Source organism: Lithobates pipiens, unplaced genomic scaffold (genome assembly GCF_037356315.1).
Source record: "Lithobates pipiens isolate NorthernLeopardFrog02 unplaced genomic scaffold, aLitPip1_a1.2 Scaffold_13, whole genome shotgun sequence".
NCBI classification, from domain to species: domain Eukaryota; kingdom Metazoa; phylum Chordata; class Amphibia; order Anura; family Ranidae; genus Lithobates; species Lithobates pipiens.
Window position 1 is genome coordinate 96,400,688 of NW_027507718.1, and position 20,042 is coordinate 96,420,729.

At 43.9% G+C, this 20,042-nt stretch overlaps 1 protein-coding gene across 1 annotated transcript in view; it reads left to right on the forward strand.

Annotated features, from left to right (window-relative positions):
- NCBP1 (nuclear cap binding protein subunit 1) overlaps window positions 1-20,042 on the forward strand; it is a 90,642-nt gene that overhangs the window by 20,680 nt on the left and 49,920 nt on the right. Inside the window, exons 7-12 of the mRNA XM_077475293.1 lie at window positions 5,360-5,429; window positions 6,172-6,387; window positions 6,587-6,684; window positions 10,065-10,128; window positions 10,387-10,497; window positions 17,985-18,049. Of these exons, the coding sequence (XP_077331419.1) occupies window positions 5,360-5,429; window positions 6,172-6,387; window positions 6,587-6,684; window positions 10,065-10,128; window positions 10,387-10,497; window positions 17,985-18,049 (624 nt within the window). The remainder of the gene's footprint in view (window positions 1-5,359; window positions 5,430-6,171; window positions 6,388-6,586; window positions 6,685-10,064; window positions 10,129-10,386; window positions 10,498-17,984; window positions 18,050-20,042) is intronic.

Genomic DNA, 20,042 nt, shown 5'->3' on the forward strand with positions numbered 1-20,042 from the left:
GTCCTAAGCCGAAGCACCCCAAAGAGGTGGCCCTTCACGCTCTTGACGTGGTTAGGGTTCTAAGAGCGTATTTGTCTGCCACAGCTCCCTTTCGGAGGTCAGACTCGCTGTTTGTTTCAGTGGCTGGTCCGAAGAAGGGTATGGCGGTCTCGTCTGCCACCATTTCCAGGTGGATCAGACAGATTGTAGTACAAGCCTATGCCTTGATGGGGCAGGTGCCCCCCTTTCCAGTCAGGGCTCGCTCTACAAGAGCAGTTGGAACGTCTTGGGCCTTCTGACACCAAGCGTCTGTCGCTCAGGTGTGTAAGGCAGCGACCTGGTCGTCTGTCCATACGTTTACCAAGTTCTACAAGATAGACGTCAGTGCATCGGCTGATGCCTGTTTTGGCCGCAAAGTCTTGCAGGCGGCCATGTAGTTGAAATGGAGATTTTCCTGTGTGTGTTTTTTTTTTTTTTTTTTTTTGTAAAAACGCAGTACTGTTTTTGTTAATGCACTGTTGCGTTACTTCCGCAAAAAGCTTGCGGTGTTGGGGGTCTCTCCTGTTGAGAATGCCCGGTTATGGCGGTGTGTTTTTCCGTACACTGCTGGTTGTGGGGTTTTGTTTCACTAGTTCCCACTTGCCATGGTGGATGAAGGTTTAATGCTGTGTTTTCCCACCCCTCGTTTGGCACTGCTTCGGGACGCCCCATTTAGTTAGAGAGGAGCTGTGTTGGTCGGTGAATATAAGAGAAAATAGGATTTTTGTACTCCCCGTAAAATCATTTTCTCTGTAATTCACCGAGCGACACAGCACCCACCCCTCCTTTTCTCTACGTTATACTGCTTGTTGACGTATTGAGTCTGCTGGGAGCAGAAGGGAGGGTTGTTTGCACAGGGTCCGCTCCTGGGGGGGGGGGGGCGGGGCTGAAAGTTGTATATTGTGTAACAATTTTGCCTAGTTCTCCTAATGGCAGGCTAAACAACCCATTTAGTTAGAGAGGAGCTGTGTCGGTCTGTGAATTACAGAGAAAAGGATTTTACGGTGAGTACAAAAATCCTATTTTTCATTTTCTGTTGTCTGGCAGGTGGGCCTCCCTGCGGATCTGCATGTGGGTGTTGGGTCTGATATAAAAATGGTGATTCCATTTTGCACAGTTCCATATAAGCTTCCTTCAGGGTGATCCTGGCATAATGGGACAAGTGCCTGAGGTCTCTGGACAATCGGATTTGGCTGAGCCAGGAAACTAGAGGTTCCCTGGTCTGGTGGATTCACTCTTCGTGGCGTAAATCCTTTCTCCCCTTGTATTGAACAGGGTGACCAATGCCAGTCTCTCCGGGTGGGGAGATGTCCTGGGACTGAGCTTTGGGTTGTGGGATGCTGGTGGAATCCGGACTACCGCGCAATATCATGGAACTTTGAGCGATCAGACTGTCTGGATCATGGACAGATCGACTTCAAGGGCTCCCGGTACAGATCCAGTCGGACAATGCAACGGCAGTGGCTTATGTCAGTCATCAGGGCGGGCCAAATTGGGTGTTGGCAGCCCTGGCAGTTGCCAGTATCCTCCAATGGGCAGAACGTCTTGTTCCGTCCCTCTCCGATATACGCATTCCAGGAGTGGAATACTAAGTCTGATGCCTAAGTCTGCTTGGGTTGGGCCACGGGGTGGGCCCTTCACTGGGCCGTCTTTCATCGGATACTGAATGTCTACGATGGGGCACTCCTGAGGTAGATATGTTTGCATCCTTGCTCAACAGGATGGTACCAAGGTTTCTGGTGGGCACCTCAATCGCTCTGGTGACCCATGGGGCCGGTAATGTTTTGCTCTTCGCCTTTCCTCCTTTCCAGCTTCTGCGTAGACTCAGGTTTGCGGGGATTCCGGTCATTCTTTTGGCTCCAGATGGGTCCCGTCAGTTTGGGTACACCGATCGGGTGCGCCTGGTCGCCAGTTTTCTTTGCTGACTGCCTCTCAGGGAGGATCTACTGTCCCAAGGGCCGTTCTTCCATCCTGCTTTAGAGTCGCTGGTTTTAATGGCCTGGCTGTGATGAGCCAGGTGCTGCAATTCTGACGCAGCTGATGGCTAGGGAGTCCATCTCCGGTAAAGTGCATATATCCTGGTGTGAGTGACCGGGCATTCATCCTCGTTATTTCTCAGTGGCTCCAATTCCGACCTCCCCTTTGCGGTGCAGTCTCTTCTACTGCCGTGGGATCTGAACTTGGTGGTTTTTCTTTTGTGTGTGTGTGTGTGTGGTATTATCTTGTCGTACACCTTACCCAGGGTTACACTAGGTTAAGGTGGTTCTTTGCCCTTTTTACATTGTTCCTTCCTCGAATTTCCTTTTTAATAAGGACTTTGTGTTGCCTTCCTTGTGTTCCTGGTCAACACATCCTAAGGATTTTTCCTTTATATGCCCTGGATGTGGTTTGGGGGATTCTGATATATATATCAGCCACTGAGACTTTTTGGAGGTCAGACTCGCATCAGGAACGGGCCAAGAAGGGGGCTGTCTGCTTCTTCTGCCACCATTTCTGGATGGAATCAGACAGATGATGACTTTGGCATTTCTGTCGCATTCGGCGGCCACTGGTCATCGGTGTATACACTTTACTACACTCTACGAAGTGTATGTGGATCTGCAGATGCTTCTTTTTGGCCGAAGTTTTGCAGGCCACTGTTTAGAGCAGGCATTTGAACGGCCCTGCTGGTTATTTGGACATATATCTTTTGTGGCCCCCGACTATCTCCCAGTGCCGGGGCCACAAAAGATGTATATGCTTGGAAGGGACAGGGAGGAGACGGGACCGAGCGCCGTACACAGAATTTCCTGTTTACGGATGGCCTCTGTAATAGGAAGTCCCGTCTCCGGCGCTGCCATTGGACGACTGTTCTGTCCATCAAAGGAGGCGAGACATCCCATTAAAGAGGACGCCATGTAAACAGAAGAGTCTCCTTTGGCGCTTGTCAGTGTGTTCCTGGCTATGGTGGGGGGGGTTCCTGGCTTTGGTGAGGCTACATTGGTGGGCACTGACCATTATTTTGCTTCACAGTTCTTTATTTAAAATAAAAAAAATGTGTTTATTTATTTTTCTTGAAACTTCCCTCTTAAAGTGAAGGTCCGTGTTGTGCACCAATAAATACAGTATATCCAAATAATATGCCTAAGCTCATCTCTTCCCCACACACAGCCACAAAGGCAAGAGAATTCTTTTTGGGCCGTGTATTAGAGCTCGAAAGAACATACTTAGACCGAATTTTAACAGTTCAAAGAATGTCAGGCAAAATGGTCGGCCCTCACGCATGTTCACTTGATCAAATCCGTTCCTCTTTGAAAAAAGTTTGGACACCCCAGGTTTAGAGGATCTATTCGCTCTTGAAGGGGTGTTCAGGTTGGGTTCCAGCTTGTTCTGAGTTCCTGTTACCTGGTTGGCTCTTATATTAGCCCTGGGATTTTTTTGTTGTCCCACCCCTCGTGTTTGGCACTGCATTGGGACGTCCCTATGGTTCTGAATAATGGAGTGCTGCGTCTGTCATTGAAAGAGAAAATGTGATTTTTGACTTGCCGTAAAATCCATTTCTCTGAGTTCATTAACACACAGCACCCACTCCTCTAAGGAGTTGTAATACTTCTGACACTGCTTGTTACTAAACTGAAGGCATATAGCAGAGGGGGGGTCTATACCGCCTAGGATTGCCCATAGGCGTAGCCAAGTCTTTTTTTTTTTTTTTTTTTCCCCCTACTCCTGTAGTGGGTGGTTTAACCCTAGGGTCCTGAATAATGGAGGTCTGTGTCAATTAACTCAGAATAATGGATTTTATGGTGAGTCAAAAATCCAATATTTCAGTTTGTGGGGGTGCCATTAAGAGTTAATGGCACCCCTGCGTGTTTTCTTAAAAGCACTGCATTTGGTGTGCAGGTACATGTGCAACTTGCCTGTACAGATGTTAACCTGAAAGAGTAGGAGTTGGTCACTTTTTTAGAATTAACTACTTCCCACCCCGGCCAATGTATATATACGGCCAGGTGGGAGCTCTCTACTTCTGACTGGACGTTCCTGAATGTCCTTCAGAAGTAGGGGGATCGCGCATGTGCCCGCGAAGCGGTGCGATCCCGATGCGCTCGTGTCACCCGGACACGGCGCATCTCGGATCGGCAGGAGGGCTCTGTGATTTTCCCCTTCTGATCACATGACGACCGTGTCTATTCACACTCGTCATGTGATGTAAACAAACAGCTGGTTGCTGTCGTCGCTGAGGAGAGCGGATCGCTGCAGCCGGCTGGTGATCAGTGAGTATGAGCTGTTTTTACAGCTTTTTACTCACTGATTACCAACCTAGTCTAAAACAGTGTAAACACACATGTCCCCACACATGTCCCCAAATAATAAACACGCATGTCCCCACACATGTCCCCAAATAATAAACACACATGTCCCCAAATAATAAACACGCATGTCCCACTAAAATCACATGCACACATCTGTACATGATCATTTGCGTACATGTCCTTGATCACCTGCACACATCTGTACATGATCATTTGCGTACATATGTCCGTGATCACGCAAACCAATTATACACTTAACGGATTTTTTTTTTACCAAAGACATGTAGCAGAATACATTTTGGCTTAAATTTATGACCAAATTCGATTTTATTGGATTTCTTTTAAAATAGAAGAAAATATTATTTTCTTTTTTCCAAATTTACGCAATTTTTTTTGCTTGTATCACAAAAAGAAAACGGAAAAAAAAAAAACGGAGCTGTAAATAAATACCACCAAAACAAAGCTATATTTGTGCAAACAAAATGATAAAAATTTGAGTACAGTGTAGCATGACCGCGCAATTATAATTGAAAGTGCAAGAGCGCTGAAAGCTAAAATTTGGGCTGGGAAGGAAGGGGGCGAAAGTGCCCTGTATTGTAGTGGTTAAAATAGAATGACAAAACTTGTATTTGTAGCAATTCTATCAGTATGTACTGGTTTAGTCATTAAAAATTGTATGTTGCGTTATTCTTTAACAATGAATGCCGGTTCACGCCAAGCGCGGCTTTGAAGTCTGCATCCATGCGCGACTTCACGGTAGCCTGCATACGACTTCTTTAACAGAAGTCAATGCAAGTGGTGAGGAATTTGCCCCAAAACAGCGCAGGGACCATTTTCTAAGTTGGAGAGACTCGAGCCACACTGATGAGAAGGGTTCCATTGCCGTTTAATGGGTTGTGACTTGTCATGTGATTGACACATAACAAATTGCGGCAGTGTGAACGAGGGCTAATTTAGAGAACATAATACATGTTCCATTGAGTACCTGGCTAGAATTGAAAATTGGGTAAAATCTAATTTATATATAATTTATTTTTATTTTTTTATTATAGGCAACGTCAAAAAATTCATGTGTCTATGTTACAAATATGGTCTGCGGATAAACCTCACCCACAGGAAGAGGTATGGGGATTTCTATGTTTATTTGCAGAGACATCGGATCTAAGCTGAACTCCAAGCAAATAAATGAACCATTAATGCAGCTCTATGTTCTTTCTTAAATCATTAAAATGTTTTTTGTGTGTTTTTTTTTTTTTTTTTTTTTTTTTTTTTTAATGCAAGCAGTATAAGTACCTCAATATGCCTTTTGGGTGTATAGCAGAGCAAAGAGAGAAACTCCTCTCGGTCACTCTGCTCTCTTAGCATATCATTTTGCTGCTTCTCCTTTCACTGTCCAGTAACAGGTGGTGGAGGGTTAAGACCTGTAAGTATTAAGCAGGCCATACGGGAGTTGAAAAATTAGCCAATAACAAAATTGCCATTCGATTTTTATTTTTCATACGATTGTGCCAATGTTTTGTTAATTGCCCTGGGATAACCACATTACTGCGCCTTTTTCCATTTGGTTAATGCGCCAACATGAAATTATTTTTATTTTTTTGCTTTTTTCAACTTGTGTATAGTTTCATTTACTGAACTGCAGCAGAAAAAAATTGGGTCCCCTGCTAGACAGGGATGTGCTGTGTGACAGTTGTGTAAATCTCAGGGGTGAATAGACAGAAATGCAAATCCTTTTGGCAGGTAAAACAACTTGAACTTCATCTGTGTATTTAGGGTTTTGTCTGGAGTTCAGCTTTAATCAGATAATGTATACTATTCCTGAGACATTACCGGGCTTAAGACTGTGTGTGTGTTTATGATCTAGTACTTGGATTGCCTGTGGGCACAGATTCAAAAGCTGAAAAAGGATCGCTGGCAAGAGAGGCACATCCTACGTCCTTACCTAGCTTTTGACAGCATATTGTGTGAAGCCCTGCAACATAACCTCCCACCGTTCACACCACCACCTCACACAGAGGATTCGATCTATCCAATGCCAAGTGTTATATTCAGGATGTTTGATTACACGGATGCTCCAGAGGTACATACTTTGCTTTTGGTTTTTTCAACTTTTTAACCATATTGCACCTTTTTTAAGATTGTTTTCTGCTTCTATTTACACTGATGGCAGTTTACTTTTGATATTCAAGTGTAAACTGTTGGTTTGAGTAATAAAATTAAGGAGTTTTCAAGATTATATATTTGAGGTTGAGCGATTTTATCTTTATTTCCTGCTTTAGGGTCCAGTGATGCCTGGAACTCATTCTGTTGAGCGATTTGTTATAGAAGAAAACCTGCACTGTATTATTAAGTCACACTGGAAAGAGAGGAAAAACTGGTAAATTACACCTTTCTTTTGTGCTTTTAACGTTTTGCAGGAAAAATGGCAGCCTATTCTTTACTGGACTTCTTTAAAAGTGGCAAATATAATGTACAAGATTTAACTGCTTCCCACCCAGGCCATTGTAAAATAAAGTTCAGGCAGAAACCCTGTTCTGGGAGGATGTCATATGACCTTCCGGGAACAAGCTTTGCAGCCACCGAACACAGTGGATGACCCAGTGTACCAGCCTGCTGCCGGTAACATTGGTCACAGCGATGACATGACAGTTATAGTGCTAGCTATGTTTGGTCATAGTGATCACAGATGGGGCCAATTGCAGCCCGTTTGTACCATGTGATTAGCTGTGGCCAATTACAACAATAATGTCTACACGCTGTCATTCAGTAAAAATATGTGCTTATAGCCATGAAATTCACTGCCATAAGTAATCAAAGGATGTAAAATAAAAGAATCCTGATCAGCTGTGTGGTATAGTGTTGCCAACCCCCCCCCCCGTTTTTTTATCGGTCCATGTCCCTGGTCACTGCCACACTGTGTACTGATGGTAGTATGTTTAAAAATAAAAAGATATTACAACTTTAAGGAACACGCCATGCCTCTTACTAATTACCTCAGACGCTCAACAAATGAGGCCGTCAGTACATCAGGATTGATCTCGTGTGTGTGTGTATGTGTGTATATATATATATATATATATATATATATATATATATATATATATATATATATATATATATATATATATATATATATATATATATATATATATATATATATATATATATTTTTTTTTTTTTCTCATAGTTTGTGGACTATAACTTTCCTACAGACTAAATAATATACACTGATTTGGGTTATTTTCACCAAATGTAGAATTCATTTTGACCTAAATTTTATAAAGATTATTTGCAAAATGTTATAATGTAAATGATGGAAAACGCTTTTTGAAAGAAAGTTTGGCCTTTTTTTTTCTTTTAGCAAAAAAAAAAAACCCCAGTGGGGGTTAAATACCACCAAAAGAAAAACTTATATTTTTGTAAAAAGAGGGTAAAAATTACAGCTATTAAAGTGTTTAAAACTGCTAAATACTACTTTTTTTTTTGTTTTTTTACCGGCTTCTTGGTTCCCTATTTGAATCTCTTATTTTTAAGGAATCTTCCCTAAATGGTACCTGCTCAGTACTACAGGTTGCAATCCCTAAGTAAGGTTTTTATTGCGATCTGTGTTCCGCTGTTACTCACTGAGCAGGCAGACTTTTTATTGCAGAAAGCACATGCAATGTTTCTCCTGCAATAAACTAAACCTGCCTTCTTGCATTGATCCCTGGAATGTAAACTGAGGTGCGCATTCGCAAGTCTGCTTGCAGCAGCTGGCCCAATCCCTGTGTGCTGGAATGACGTCATTCCTGCGCAGGAGATGGTCATCCAATGCCAGCCTGAAAACCGGGAAGGCATGAAATGCTGGCAAGGGACTGTTGGAAAGTTGAGTAACACTTTTTTTTATTTTTTATTTATTTTTTTGTTCCGCTGTAGGATGGTTTCAGGCAGGAGTACAATATTTACATTTCTCACAATGTACTTTTAAAACATAGTATTCTGTATATGCTACATACTAAATGCCTACCAGCAAATTTTATCACCTTTTACTATTATGACATGCCCTTACAGCTCAAGCTAAAACAAAATCACTGCTGTTGACGTCGATCCCACTCATAGAAACGTTAACAAACACCTCCCATCTTATGATTAGTCATGTCTAACCTCCCCACCCCTGTCAGGAAAGGTTGGGAGGGGGTGTTTGGTATCTTAACAGACATCTGGAACAGCGTTTTGGAGCAAGTTCTTCTTGTATCCCTATCGCCTTCAGAGTCTGTCTCTCAGTTTATAATAAACAAGAGTAAACTGCACTTCTTTGAAAATTTTCAGTGTAGGCAGGACCATCCAGATTGCCCTAGGTGCCCGGGGGCACCAACAGAATTGATAATATGCTTTCAATGTCCCAAGCTAGTTCAATACTGGCAGTCTATGGTGGACATCATTATTATTGTATCAAATAAAGCTCACTTCCTCACCCCTTTTTAGTTCAGGTTTGTATTTTGGTATACTTGGATTAGCAAACATCCACCAGAGACTTTGGTTCCAGGCTCTAGACTCCCCTTTGGCTCGCAAATGCATAACTGTGAAATGGATTTGTCCAAATCCTCCCATGCTGGAAGAGTGGCGAACACGCGTTCATTCTACACCTCTAAACGAACGTGCACCCTCTCGATGTAGAGGCACATCCTGTAAATTTTAATTTATGGGACCATTAACTATACATATTTTACTCCAATGTTGAGAATAAGGCTATTTTATGGTAGGACTGTGGTGGGCAAGATCTATGGAATAGAGGACACAGGTGAAGTTCCTGGAAATGGCTTTATTTCTACAATGGTTATATAAAGCATAATTACTCTGTTACAACTATGTGTGTAGGTTGTACACTTGTAATATTCTATTGAGAAATTAGTAAGAGACCTCTAATCTGCTCGTTGGTGTTATACAAGTTACTTAGTGTCCTGCACATTATTATAATATGCATTCACTCTTAGACATTAGCTTTATCTGGCCTAATGTTTCTAGATTGGTCTTCACCCATTATAACTGGAACGTTTGGTTGTAGAGTCCTTAGTTATGCCGAATACGAACTGTATGTTTTTAAGTAAGAAAATGTTTAAGAAAAAATTTTCTTTTTTTGTTTTGTCCAAATGTGTGGCGGGGGGAAAGTTAAAATACTGTTGAATGGGTGAACCGATTGCTTGGATTTTGCAAACATCCAAAGGATATGAATTTTGAGTTCTACCTGCTGTTAGCCACTGTAGATGAGTAAAAGGCACCTCCTAAGATTGTAAAAATGTTAATGTTCTTTCCAGTTTGGGTAGAGCAAGGGAGGGTTTTTAGCTTTTATTTTTTTATGTCCCATCGCAGAGATTTCCCTTCACTATCTGTCCAATAGCCAAACATAATGTTATAGGAAATCCCTGCAAATTAAGGGAGTTCTTTGGGGACCCCTGGGTCACCAGAACTAGTGACCCTATTGGAATATTTCCCCTCTATTACTTCTAGGGGCAACCTAAAATGTGGGAGTTTACTTTTACTTTCAATGACAATGGTAAACCAAGAGGGTGAATTTCCTTAAAGGGGGCAGAGACAACAGTAACAAAACTGACCCAGATGTTCTAATCCCTCTCCACTCCATCCAAAACTAAAAAAAACTAAAAAAATATATATATATATTTTGCCTTTTTAGTTATACTAAATCTTCTTAAATGCTTTTTTTAGTGCTGTAATGTATAACTGATTTTTATTTTATCTTTTTTCCACATTTTACTTTAGTGCTGCACAGCTGCTTAGTTACCCTGGAAAAAATAAGATTCCGTTAAATTATCATATTGTTGAGGTATGTGTTTCCTGGTTATGTTCTGTTCAGGTATTTTCCATTTTAGTTTGCGTGTTGGGTTTTTTTTTTTTTTTGTAGTTGAGTAAAATGTTGAGATTGGTACTGGAGGTGGAGGTTTTTTTTCCCCTCAAAGTAATTGGCACAATAGTGCATACTTTTTTAGTTCAATACAGATTGTGTTGTTATCTCAAAGCATTTAAATCTTATTCCAAATGTGGTTTGTGAAAATGGGTATCTATAATTTTTATTACATTTCAGGTCATCTTTGGAGAATTGTTTCAGCTTCCCATGCCTCCACATATTGACGTTATGTATACAACACTGTTAATTGAACTTTGCAAACTGCAGCCTGGATCTTTGCCACAAGTGGTATCCTTTTTCTTAAAACTGTGTTCTATTTTGTTAAATGCTAGAAGGGTTTTTTGCACTATATGTAGGCTCCTAATTGTATGTATATGTGTGTATGTATATGCATATATATATATATATATATATGTGTGTGTGTGTGTGTGTGTGTGTGTGTGTGTGTGTGTGTGTGTGTGGAGATGGAGAGTATTTTTTTTTTTTTGTTAATCATCGTACCTGGGTGTTCTGGTCCTGATTTAAACTACAAACACATCACCGCTCTTTATATTTATTATCTAGAGGGGAATTCGGGAAAGGCTGAAGCAAGTACATGCTGCACCTCCCTGGGTGTCGGCAACTTTTTGAGCAGAGGCATATGGTGTCCCTGCCTACAGCTAAAACTGGAAGTGATGACATTTTCATTGCTTCTGGGTTCTTGGTGTCAGATTGGGCAAGAGACATTCCTCCCGCCTTCAGTGTTCTTCCGATGTGAGTTTGCAGTGGTCTCGGGCTCCCTGGTGGAATGGGAGAGCCTGGGAAAATTGGCTTTGGAGGCAGCCCTTTTGTGCCTTATACAAAGCCCTGTAACGAGTAACTGTATAGCCATTCAGATAACTAATAAAAGAGCGCCCCACCAGCACTAAACGACTACAGGATCATTGCTGTGGCTGCCTTATTGTGAATTTCTTAGATCTGTGACTTTGTGGTATTATTTCAAATGATCTGCTTTGTGGCGTAGGCCTCATTTGCATAAGTGTCTCTGTGAATTTTTTTTTTTTTTCTTCACTACCTTAAGACTAACTATGGATTGTGCAATGTTTGCATTTTGCATAAATGGACATTGACACATGTTACATAGTTAGTAAGGTTGAATAAAGACACCAGTTCAACCTGAGTGAGTGTCTACAATTGTCCCTATCCCTGTACATTGCACACTCGCATCCGTCCCTACCCTCAAGGAGCCCACAATCCAAGGTCCCCATTCATATACTAGGGCCAATTTTGGACAGAAGCCAATTAACCTACCTGCATGTCTTTGGAGTGTGGTAGGAAACCGGAGTTCCCGGAGGAAACCCACGCAGGCACAGGGAGAACATGCAAACCCCAGGCAGGTAGTGTCCCTTTTTACTGCTAGGCGAGAGTGCTAACCACTACACCACTGTGCCGTCCATGTGAGTGGTTTAGGGATAAGACCTTTGGATTCTGGGGCCTTACCAGGGTGTATCGTCATGCAAGGTCTCAAGCCTTGTATATGAAATTCACAACCTACTACTATTTAAAAAAATAATAATAAATCGTATATTCTCCAATCATCTTCCAGGACGGCACACCTGAGAGATGACTGGTCCACTTGACAGGAAACACAATCAACAACAAGTTTAAAAGTTCCCATCCCTCCCTCAGACCCTCAGTTCTTGATTGAGTTTCCCACAGGATGGCAGCGAAACCATTTTTCTCCTTTTTTATTTTTTGAGAGGTCTGGGACCTCATTTTTTTCCTAGAGGATTCTTTCCCTGGGACTCAGCAGACAGGGTCTGCGATACTCCCTTGTAACCCCCAGAGACACCTGGGGGAGATGGTCCTCACTCAAGGACTCTTTAGAGAGCCTTGTTCTCAGCCACGTGGGACAGGGGAGTTGTCCTAGACGTGCTGCTCCCCATTTATGCTGGTGCCTACCTTGAACTTTGTTCGTTGGTGGAGTGAGGTGAGCTGCTTCCTTCCAGGAGTGCTGAACGCGGATGGCATGCGTTCCAGCACTACGGCGCATGTCCGAAAGTTCGGACGCGTCACTTCCGGGCATCGAGTTTCCGGATGGAGACCTTGTTGGTACTGTGATGTTTGGACGCACCGGCGTGCGTTCCAGCATCACGGCGCAGGACCGGAAGAGGGGCGTACGTCATTTCCGGGCGACGGACCTCCCAAAGATGGCGCCGATCTGCGGTTTATTTAAACAAGCAGAGGGTGCAGTGGAAAGCACCCAGGCTACATTCTGGTGAAGCGCTTTGTGCATTGCAGCATCTCCAAGGCAAACAGGGGAACGCTTAAGACTACACCTTGATCCAGCGATCCTGCAGGGCAGCTAAATCGCTATGGAACTGGAAGGTCCTTCTGAGCAGACAGCCATTGAGGTTGCCACAGGGGGTGAGTGATCCAGCTGTGTTTTAGGGGCAGGGTACTCAGAGGCAGACCCCCCTTGGCCCTTTTTGGACATGAGTAGCTGATTGTCTATTTACTATTTCCAGGGACTGAAGGCTCTGCCCAGGGGTCAGCCTGTAGGTCTAAAGGAAAGGCTACTTCAAAGTCCAGGCGTTGTGGTTATTGTAATTCTAAGTTAGCACAGGACCACAGCAAGCCTTTCTGAGATAGATGTATCTTTAAGCTCGCAGGCAAGGAGACCGCCCAGGTCGTGAAGGAATGTAGGGCTTTACAGTCAGAAATGTTAGCCACCATTCAATCTTTTCAAACTACTCAAGTGAAGAGTCAGGATGAGGGTCCTTCTGGGAGAGAGACTCCTCATTCACAAGAGAATTTTTCCACATCCTATACGGAGAGTTCCCAGGGCCAGGTCTTCCTATTGTCTGAGGTGGAGGAAGGTCAGGTCCCAGAATATAGTTCTGGGGAGGAAGATTCAGACCAGGATAGCCAGGGGGAGGCAAAACCTGGGGGACTTTTGTTCTCGAGTGAGGACATGGAAGGTCTATTAAAGGCCATTTACACCTCGGAAGATATCCAGGTCCTCTCTGCTCAGTTTTCAGGACAGGGTGTATAGGGGCCTAGGAAGGTTGCAGGCCAGAACCTTTCCCATCCACCAGTCTCTGAAGGAGAGAGTCCTCAGAGAATGAAAGAAACCTGAACGTAAGCTCCTCAGACTGAAAGCTTGGAAGAGAAGGTGTCCCTTTTAAGGATGAAGAGGAGAATTTTTTTAAAACTCCTCGTTTGGATGCAGCCCTAGCGCAGGTGTCTAAGAGGTCTGATTTATCCTTCGAAGATTCTGGAAATATCCAGGATCAGATGGATAGAAAGTCTGAGACATTACTCAAAAGGGCCTGGGAGGTGAATGCGGCAGCAATGGCACCGGCTCTAGCTTCCGCCTGTGTAGCCAGAAATGCAGACACCTGGCTTGGCAAATTAATGGATCACGTCTCCCGGGGTGAGGAGACTAAAGAAATTGTAGACTCGATGGAGGTAATCAGTCGAGCGGTAGCATATGTGGCAGATGCAGCGGTGGAGACTGTTAGGACCACAGCTAAGGCAGCAGCACTTTTAAACTCCGCAAGGAGGGCCCTATGGGTAAAGACCTGGGATGGAGATTTCACTCCCAAGTCTCGCTTATGCGGCATTCCCTTTGAAGGTTCCCTGCTGTTTGGGTCAGGCCTAGATCTGGTTCTGTCCCGATCTACTGAAAAGGGAAAGAAGTTCCCGGTGAGGCCCAAGAGGGAAAGGGGTAATATTTTTTCGAGGCCCCCACTCAGACTCATCATAAAGGGAAAGTTGAACAAAGGAAGAGGTGGAACCTTGGAAAAGGAAAAGATAAGAGTGCAATTCTTTTCTCCAGTTCCGGAGCCTCTCAGATGAAAGGCAAATGACGCCACCCCAAGGGTGGGCGCAAGACTCAGCAACTTCCTTCCCCATTGGGAAAGGATTACGCAGAGTCCATATATTTTAAATCTCTTAAAAGAGGGGTACAGACTGGAATTCCAAAGTCTTCCCCCACAGAAATTTCTGATTACCTTTCCTCCCAGGGACCCAGCCAAGGCAGCGGGTTACTGAGAAATTTAAAGGAGCTGGCAGAGCAAGGGGTTATTGCTCCAGTACCAGCCAGTCAGTTAGCCCAGGGTTTTTACTCACACGTATTTGTGGTTCCAAAACCCTCAGGAAAATTTCGGTTAATAATAAATCTGAGAGGACTAAACCGTTACTTACTTCAGAAGAGGTTCAGGATGGAGGGTATTTACTCAGTAAGAAAACATCTTCAGGCAGGAGTTTTTATGGTCACTCTGGACCAGAAAGACGCATATCTTCACGTACCCATTGCTCCCGAACACCAGCAGTACCTACGCTTCGCAGTTCACACACAGCAGAAGGTACAACACTGGCAGTTCAGAGCTCTTCCCTTTTGGGCTGGTGGCAAGCCCAAGGGTATTCACAAAAGTGATGGTCGAGGTTGTAGCATACCTACACCTGCAGGGGATAAGGTTAATACCCTACCTGGACGACTTGCTGATCTACAGTGTGGATCGGAGGCAAGCAGTGATAGAGACATCGTGTTAGAGACTCTGGAGACCTTGGGCTGGATGGTCAGTCGGGAGAAGTCCTCACTGACACCATCTCAGTCCAAACAATACCTAGGCTACCTGTTAGACTCGCAGGCACAGAAGGTATTCTTACCAACAGAAAAGGTAGTGAAGGTCCAGAATGCGGTTGTCACCCTTCTCGAAAGAGGAGAAGCCTTTCTGAGATATATGAGACTGCTGGGTCTCATGACGGCCTGCATACCGGCAGTAACCTGGGCACAACTTCATTCTCGACGACTTCAGACCCTCACAGAGGAGGTCTCTCTCTCTCTCTCTCTCTCTCTCTCTCTCTCTCTCTCTCTCTCTCTCTCTCTCTCTCTCTCTCTCTCTCTCTCTCTCTCTCTCTCTCTCTCTCTCTCTCTCTCTCTCTCTCTCTCTCTCTCTCTCTCTCTCTCTCTCTCTCTCTCTCTCTCTCTCTCTCTCTCTCTCTCTCTCTCTCTCTCTCTCTCTCTCTCTCTCTCTCTCGACCCAGACAATTTGTTGAAAGGTCGCCCCTGGTCCCAGGTAAACCCGTTGGTCTTGACCACGGACGCCAGCGCTTGGGGTTGGGGGGCTCATCTGGGAGCCCGATATACTCAAGGGTCCTGGAACCGCAGCCAAGCCAGGGAATCTTCCAATTTCAGGGAGCTCCTGGCAGTAGGCAAAGCCCTAGAGTATTTCCAACAGCAGCTGCAGGACAGAGAGGTTCAGGTCCTCTCAGACAACCGGGTCACAGTTGCATACCTAAACCACCAAGGGGGGACAAGGTCTGGCAAACTGAGGGAGTTAGCACAGCAGATCCTTGGGGAAGCAGAAAGGAGTGTTCTTTCACTGGCAGCGATTCATATAAAAGGCTCACGCAATCTGCAGGCAGATTTCCTAAGCAGACAGCCCATCCTTCAAGGGGAGTGGGGATTGAGAAAGTATATCTTCTTCCTGATTTGCAGACATTTTGGCAAGCCAGAAATAGATTTATTCGCTTCCCGGAGGAATGCAAAGGTCCGCAGGTTTTTCTCCCTTTACAAGGATCAAGAAGCAGAAGGGATAGACGCTCTTGTACAGGTGTGGGATTTCAGGCTGGCCTATGCCTTTCCCCCACTGGTACTCCTTCCCAGAGTTCTACAGAAGTTAACCTACTCAAGGACAGACCTGGTGCTGATAGCACCCTGGTGGCCCAAGAGGGTTTGGTTTCCCACCGTTCAGAGTCTCTGGGTAGCTCCCCCGCTGCATCTGCCGGTGCAACGAGACCTGCTCAGTCAGGGTCCAGTCTTTCACCCCGACCCGGGATGTCTCTCTCTGACAGCATGGCTATTGAGAGGGAAATACTCCGTGACAGGGGCTGTTCGGAGAGAGTGATAGACTCTCAGTAGGAAGGGCGTCACCAGAAAAATTTATGCAAAGGTCTGGAAAGTTTTCTCCCATTGGCTGCAGTCTAAGGAGGGGGCTCTCCAGATGATACCTACCATCCTAGACTTTCTTCAAGAGGGGGTGGACCAAGGTTTGGCAGTCAGCACCCTCAAAGTCCAAGTGGCAGCCCTGTCCGTGTTTTTTGACAGGAAGCTAGGGCAAGAACCACTGATAAAAAGATTTTTGTTGGCCAGGGAAAGGGTAGTTTCAGTCAGGTCGGTCAGTTGCCCTCCATGGGACCTGTCCCTGGTATTGGATACCCTAACAAAAGGGCCCTTTGAGCCGGTGGCTCAAGTTTCTGTAAAGCCCCATACACACTATCAGTTTTTCTGCTGAGTTTTTCCTTCAGGTTTACCAAAACCATGTAGTACAAGGGCCTGCCTGATTGCATACAAATTGAAACTCCTAAGGTTTGACCTCCTATTATATGGTTTTGGTAAATCTGAAGGAAAAACTCAGCAGAAAAACTGATAGTGTGTATGGGGCTTTAGACTTTTATCATTTAAGTTGGCCTTCCTTCTGGCTATCCCTACGGCCAGAAGGGTGGGTGATATACAGGCCCTTTCGATTAAAGAGCCGTTTTTGCGTATCCTAGAGGATAGGGTAATCCTCACTCAGGATCCTCTTTATTTGCCAAAGGTGGCTTCACTATTTCACAGAACACAGGAGATTATTCTCCCGTCCTTTTGCCAGAATCCCAAGAATAAGGAAGAGGAAAGATTCCATTTCTTAGATGTCAGGCGCTGTCTCCTAGTCTATTTGGAAAGAGTGAAAGACTTTAGGAGATCCAGTCACTTATTGATCACCTTCTCAGGGAAGAGAAAGGGTCTACAAGCTTCTAAGGCAACGATAGCTAGATGGGTCAGACAAACCATATCTATTGCTTATAGACAGGCAGGTAAACCAGTGCCAACCCGCCTTAAGGCACATTCAACCAGATCCCTGACGACCTCCTGGGCAGAGAGGGCAGGCGCCTCAATCGACCATATCTGCAGAGCAGCAACATGGACCAGCCATAGAACATTTCTGAGGCACTACAGAGTGGAGCTGTTGTCCCCTCAGGATTTGGCACTTGGCAGGAAGGTCCTACAAGCGGTTGTCCCGCCCTAAAGGTAGGCCTGAACTTCTTGCTTATCGTCTCAGGTGTGCCGTCCTGGAAGATGATTGGAGAAAATGACCAGTTACACTTACCGGTAACTGCTTTTCTAGGAAATCTTCCAGGACGGCAGGCTTGCTTCCCTACCCTTGTTTTATTGGTGTGGTATATTTATTCCTCACAGAATGTTCCCTCTGACACCGGTGTGGGCTTTTCTTTACCATAACTGAGGGTCTGAGGGAGAGGTGGGAACTTTTAAACTTGTTGATTGTGTTTCCTGTCAGGTAGACCAGTCATCTCTCAGGTGTGCCGTCCTGGAAGATTTCCTAGAAAAGCCGTTACCGGTAAGTGTAACTGGTCATTTTTTTTATACCATGTATAGTGATTGTATTTGGGGTTTTTTTCTTTGAGTGAATGATTTGTTTTCTTTTTGAATGCACCCTAAGGGTTCATTAACTTCACAGGCAGTGGAAAAAGAACTGCATGGATCCAGCTGGATTTTCTTGAAAAAAAAAATTTTTTTTTTTTTTTATAAGCAAATGGCTACTTATCTTTTTATAGGTGTTTATCGCCAGTAGTTTGTATACCTGTGTGTGTTGTTTGTTCAAACCTGTTCTATGTGATCCTGCACTGTAATGTTTTTCTTTGGGTGTGTTCAATAGCACCATCCAGAGGGTTCATGGCCCTTCTTTAATCATCTGATATTGTTTATGTTCCTTAATTTACCTTAATAGCTTGCCCAAGCCACAGAGATGCTTTACACTCGATTAGACACGATGAATGCAACTTGTGTGGACAGGTAATTTATTTTGTGTCGGTGGTACAGTTGATGTGTTTTAATTTTTAGAATGATGGAAGGTACTGCAAACGGGCACTGTCCTGGCAATGGTGACAAATGCTAAACTTACACTAGGTAAAAAAGATCAAAGGAAGAATTGATATGCATTATCTTTGCTTGTTTAGGCAGCCTACCGAAATAAATGAGCTGCCAATCCTCCGGAACACACAGCAATGGACAAGCAACATATACAGTGCCTTGCGAAAGTATTCGGCCCCCTTGAACTTTTCAACCTTTTGCCACATTTCAGGCTTCAAACATAAAGATAGAAAATTTTAATTTTTTGTGAAGAATCACCAACAAGTGGGACACAATTGTGAAGTGGAACAAAATCTATTGGATATTTTAAAATTTTTTAGCAAATAAAAAACTGAAAAGTGGTGCGTGCAAATTATTCGGCCCCTTTACTTTCAGTGCAGCAAACTCACTCCAGAAGTTCAGCGAGGATCTCTGAATGATCCAATGTTGTCCTAAATGACTGATGGTGATAGAATCCACCTGTGTGTAATCAAGTCTCTGTATAAATGCACCTGCTCTGTGATAGTCTCAGGTTTCTGTTGAAAGCGCAGAGAGCATCATGAAGACCAAGGAACACACCAGGCAGGTCCATAATACTGTTGTGGGACAGAGATTTATCTTCCAACAAGACAATGATCCCAAACATACAGCAAAATCTACAGGGAATGGTTCACAAATAAACATATCAGGTGTTAGAATGGCCAAGTCAAAGTCCAGACCTGATCAATCGAGAATCTGTGGAAAGAGCTGAAAACTGCTGTTCACAAACGCTCTCCATCCACACCTCACTGAGCTCGAGCTGTTTTGCAAGGAAGAATGGGCAAAAATTTCAGTCTCTCCAGTGTGCAAAACTGATAGACATACCCCAAGCGACTTGCAGCTGTAATCGCAGCAAAAGGTGGCTCTACAAAGTATTAACGCAAGGGGGCCGAATAATTTTGCACGCCCCACTTTCATTTTTTTTATTAGTTAAAAAAGTTTAAAAAATCCAATAGATTTCGTTCCAGTTCACAATTGTGTCCCACTTGTTTGTGGTTCTTCACAAAAATCTTTACGTTTGAAGCCTGAATGTGGCAAAAGGTTGAAAAGTTCAAGGGGGCCGAATACTTCGCAAGGCACTGTATATATTTTTTTCTGATGCAGGGTAGTAGACTGGTATGTTGCAGTCAGTGTGCTTTGAAGGTGTTGGAATGCCAATGACCGGTGGCACAACACACTGACAGGTGTGCATTGGCCCTTTAGTATACGAGGTCTGAAATGCAAAAGTTGCATTTTTCTGGCACAGTGCTTTTAAAGCCGGACAATGTATTTAATCAAACTACTTTTCATTTAATGCACTAGTTTCTTGCTCCAAGGCTCTGCATCAGTTTACAGTACTAAATAAACATGTACTGCACAGAGCTCAATTTCCACTGTGGAAAGTATTTGGTGCTAACGATGCAATTCTTTTGCGCCTGCACTATATATTGTGATAAAGGGTCGGATCAAGAGCCAGATTTCAAATGGAGATAAACCACTGGCTTGTAGAAAGTGCAGTAGACCTAAAGCATGCTTTTAAAGTGTATGTCAAGCAGCTAACAAAAAGTTACTATTGAAAATGTTTCCAGTGGGTATGTTTACAAAACAAAAAGGACCAATAAGGGAGGTTCATTGTTGACGGCTTCATGCACTTTGAAAGCAATTCTTTTCTTTCGTTCATCGACGGACACAGCACTTTAATCTTGACCCTTAGGGTTATATCGCCACCTTTAGAAGAGGACTAGGCAGAACACCTAAACACTGCACGCCCAGGGGTCGTCCTACTGGCTATAACCCCGCTCTGCTTCCAGCAGCTCAGTTTTTTTTTTTTTCTGCCTAGTCTAGAAGAACCTGGCTCCCTGTGCAGACCAATGGTCCTTGGAATTTTTTTATTTTTTTTGTTTTGGCTCCTGTGATC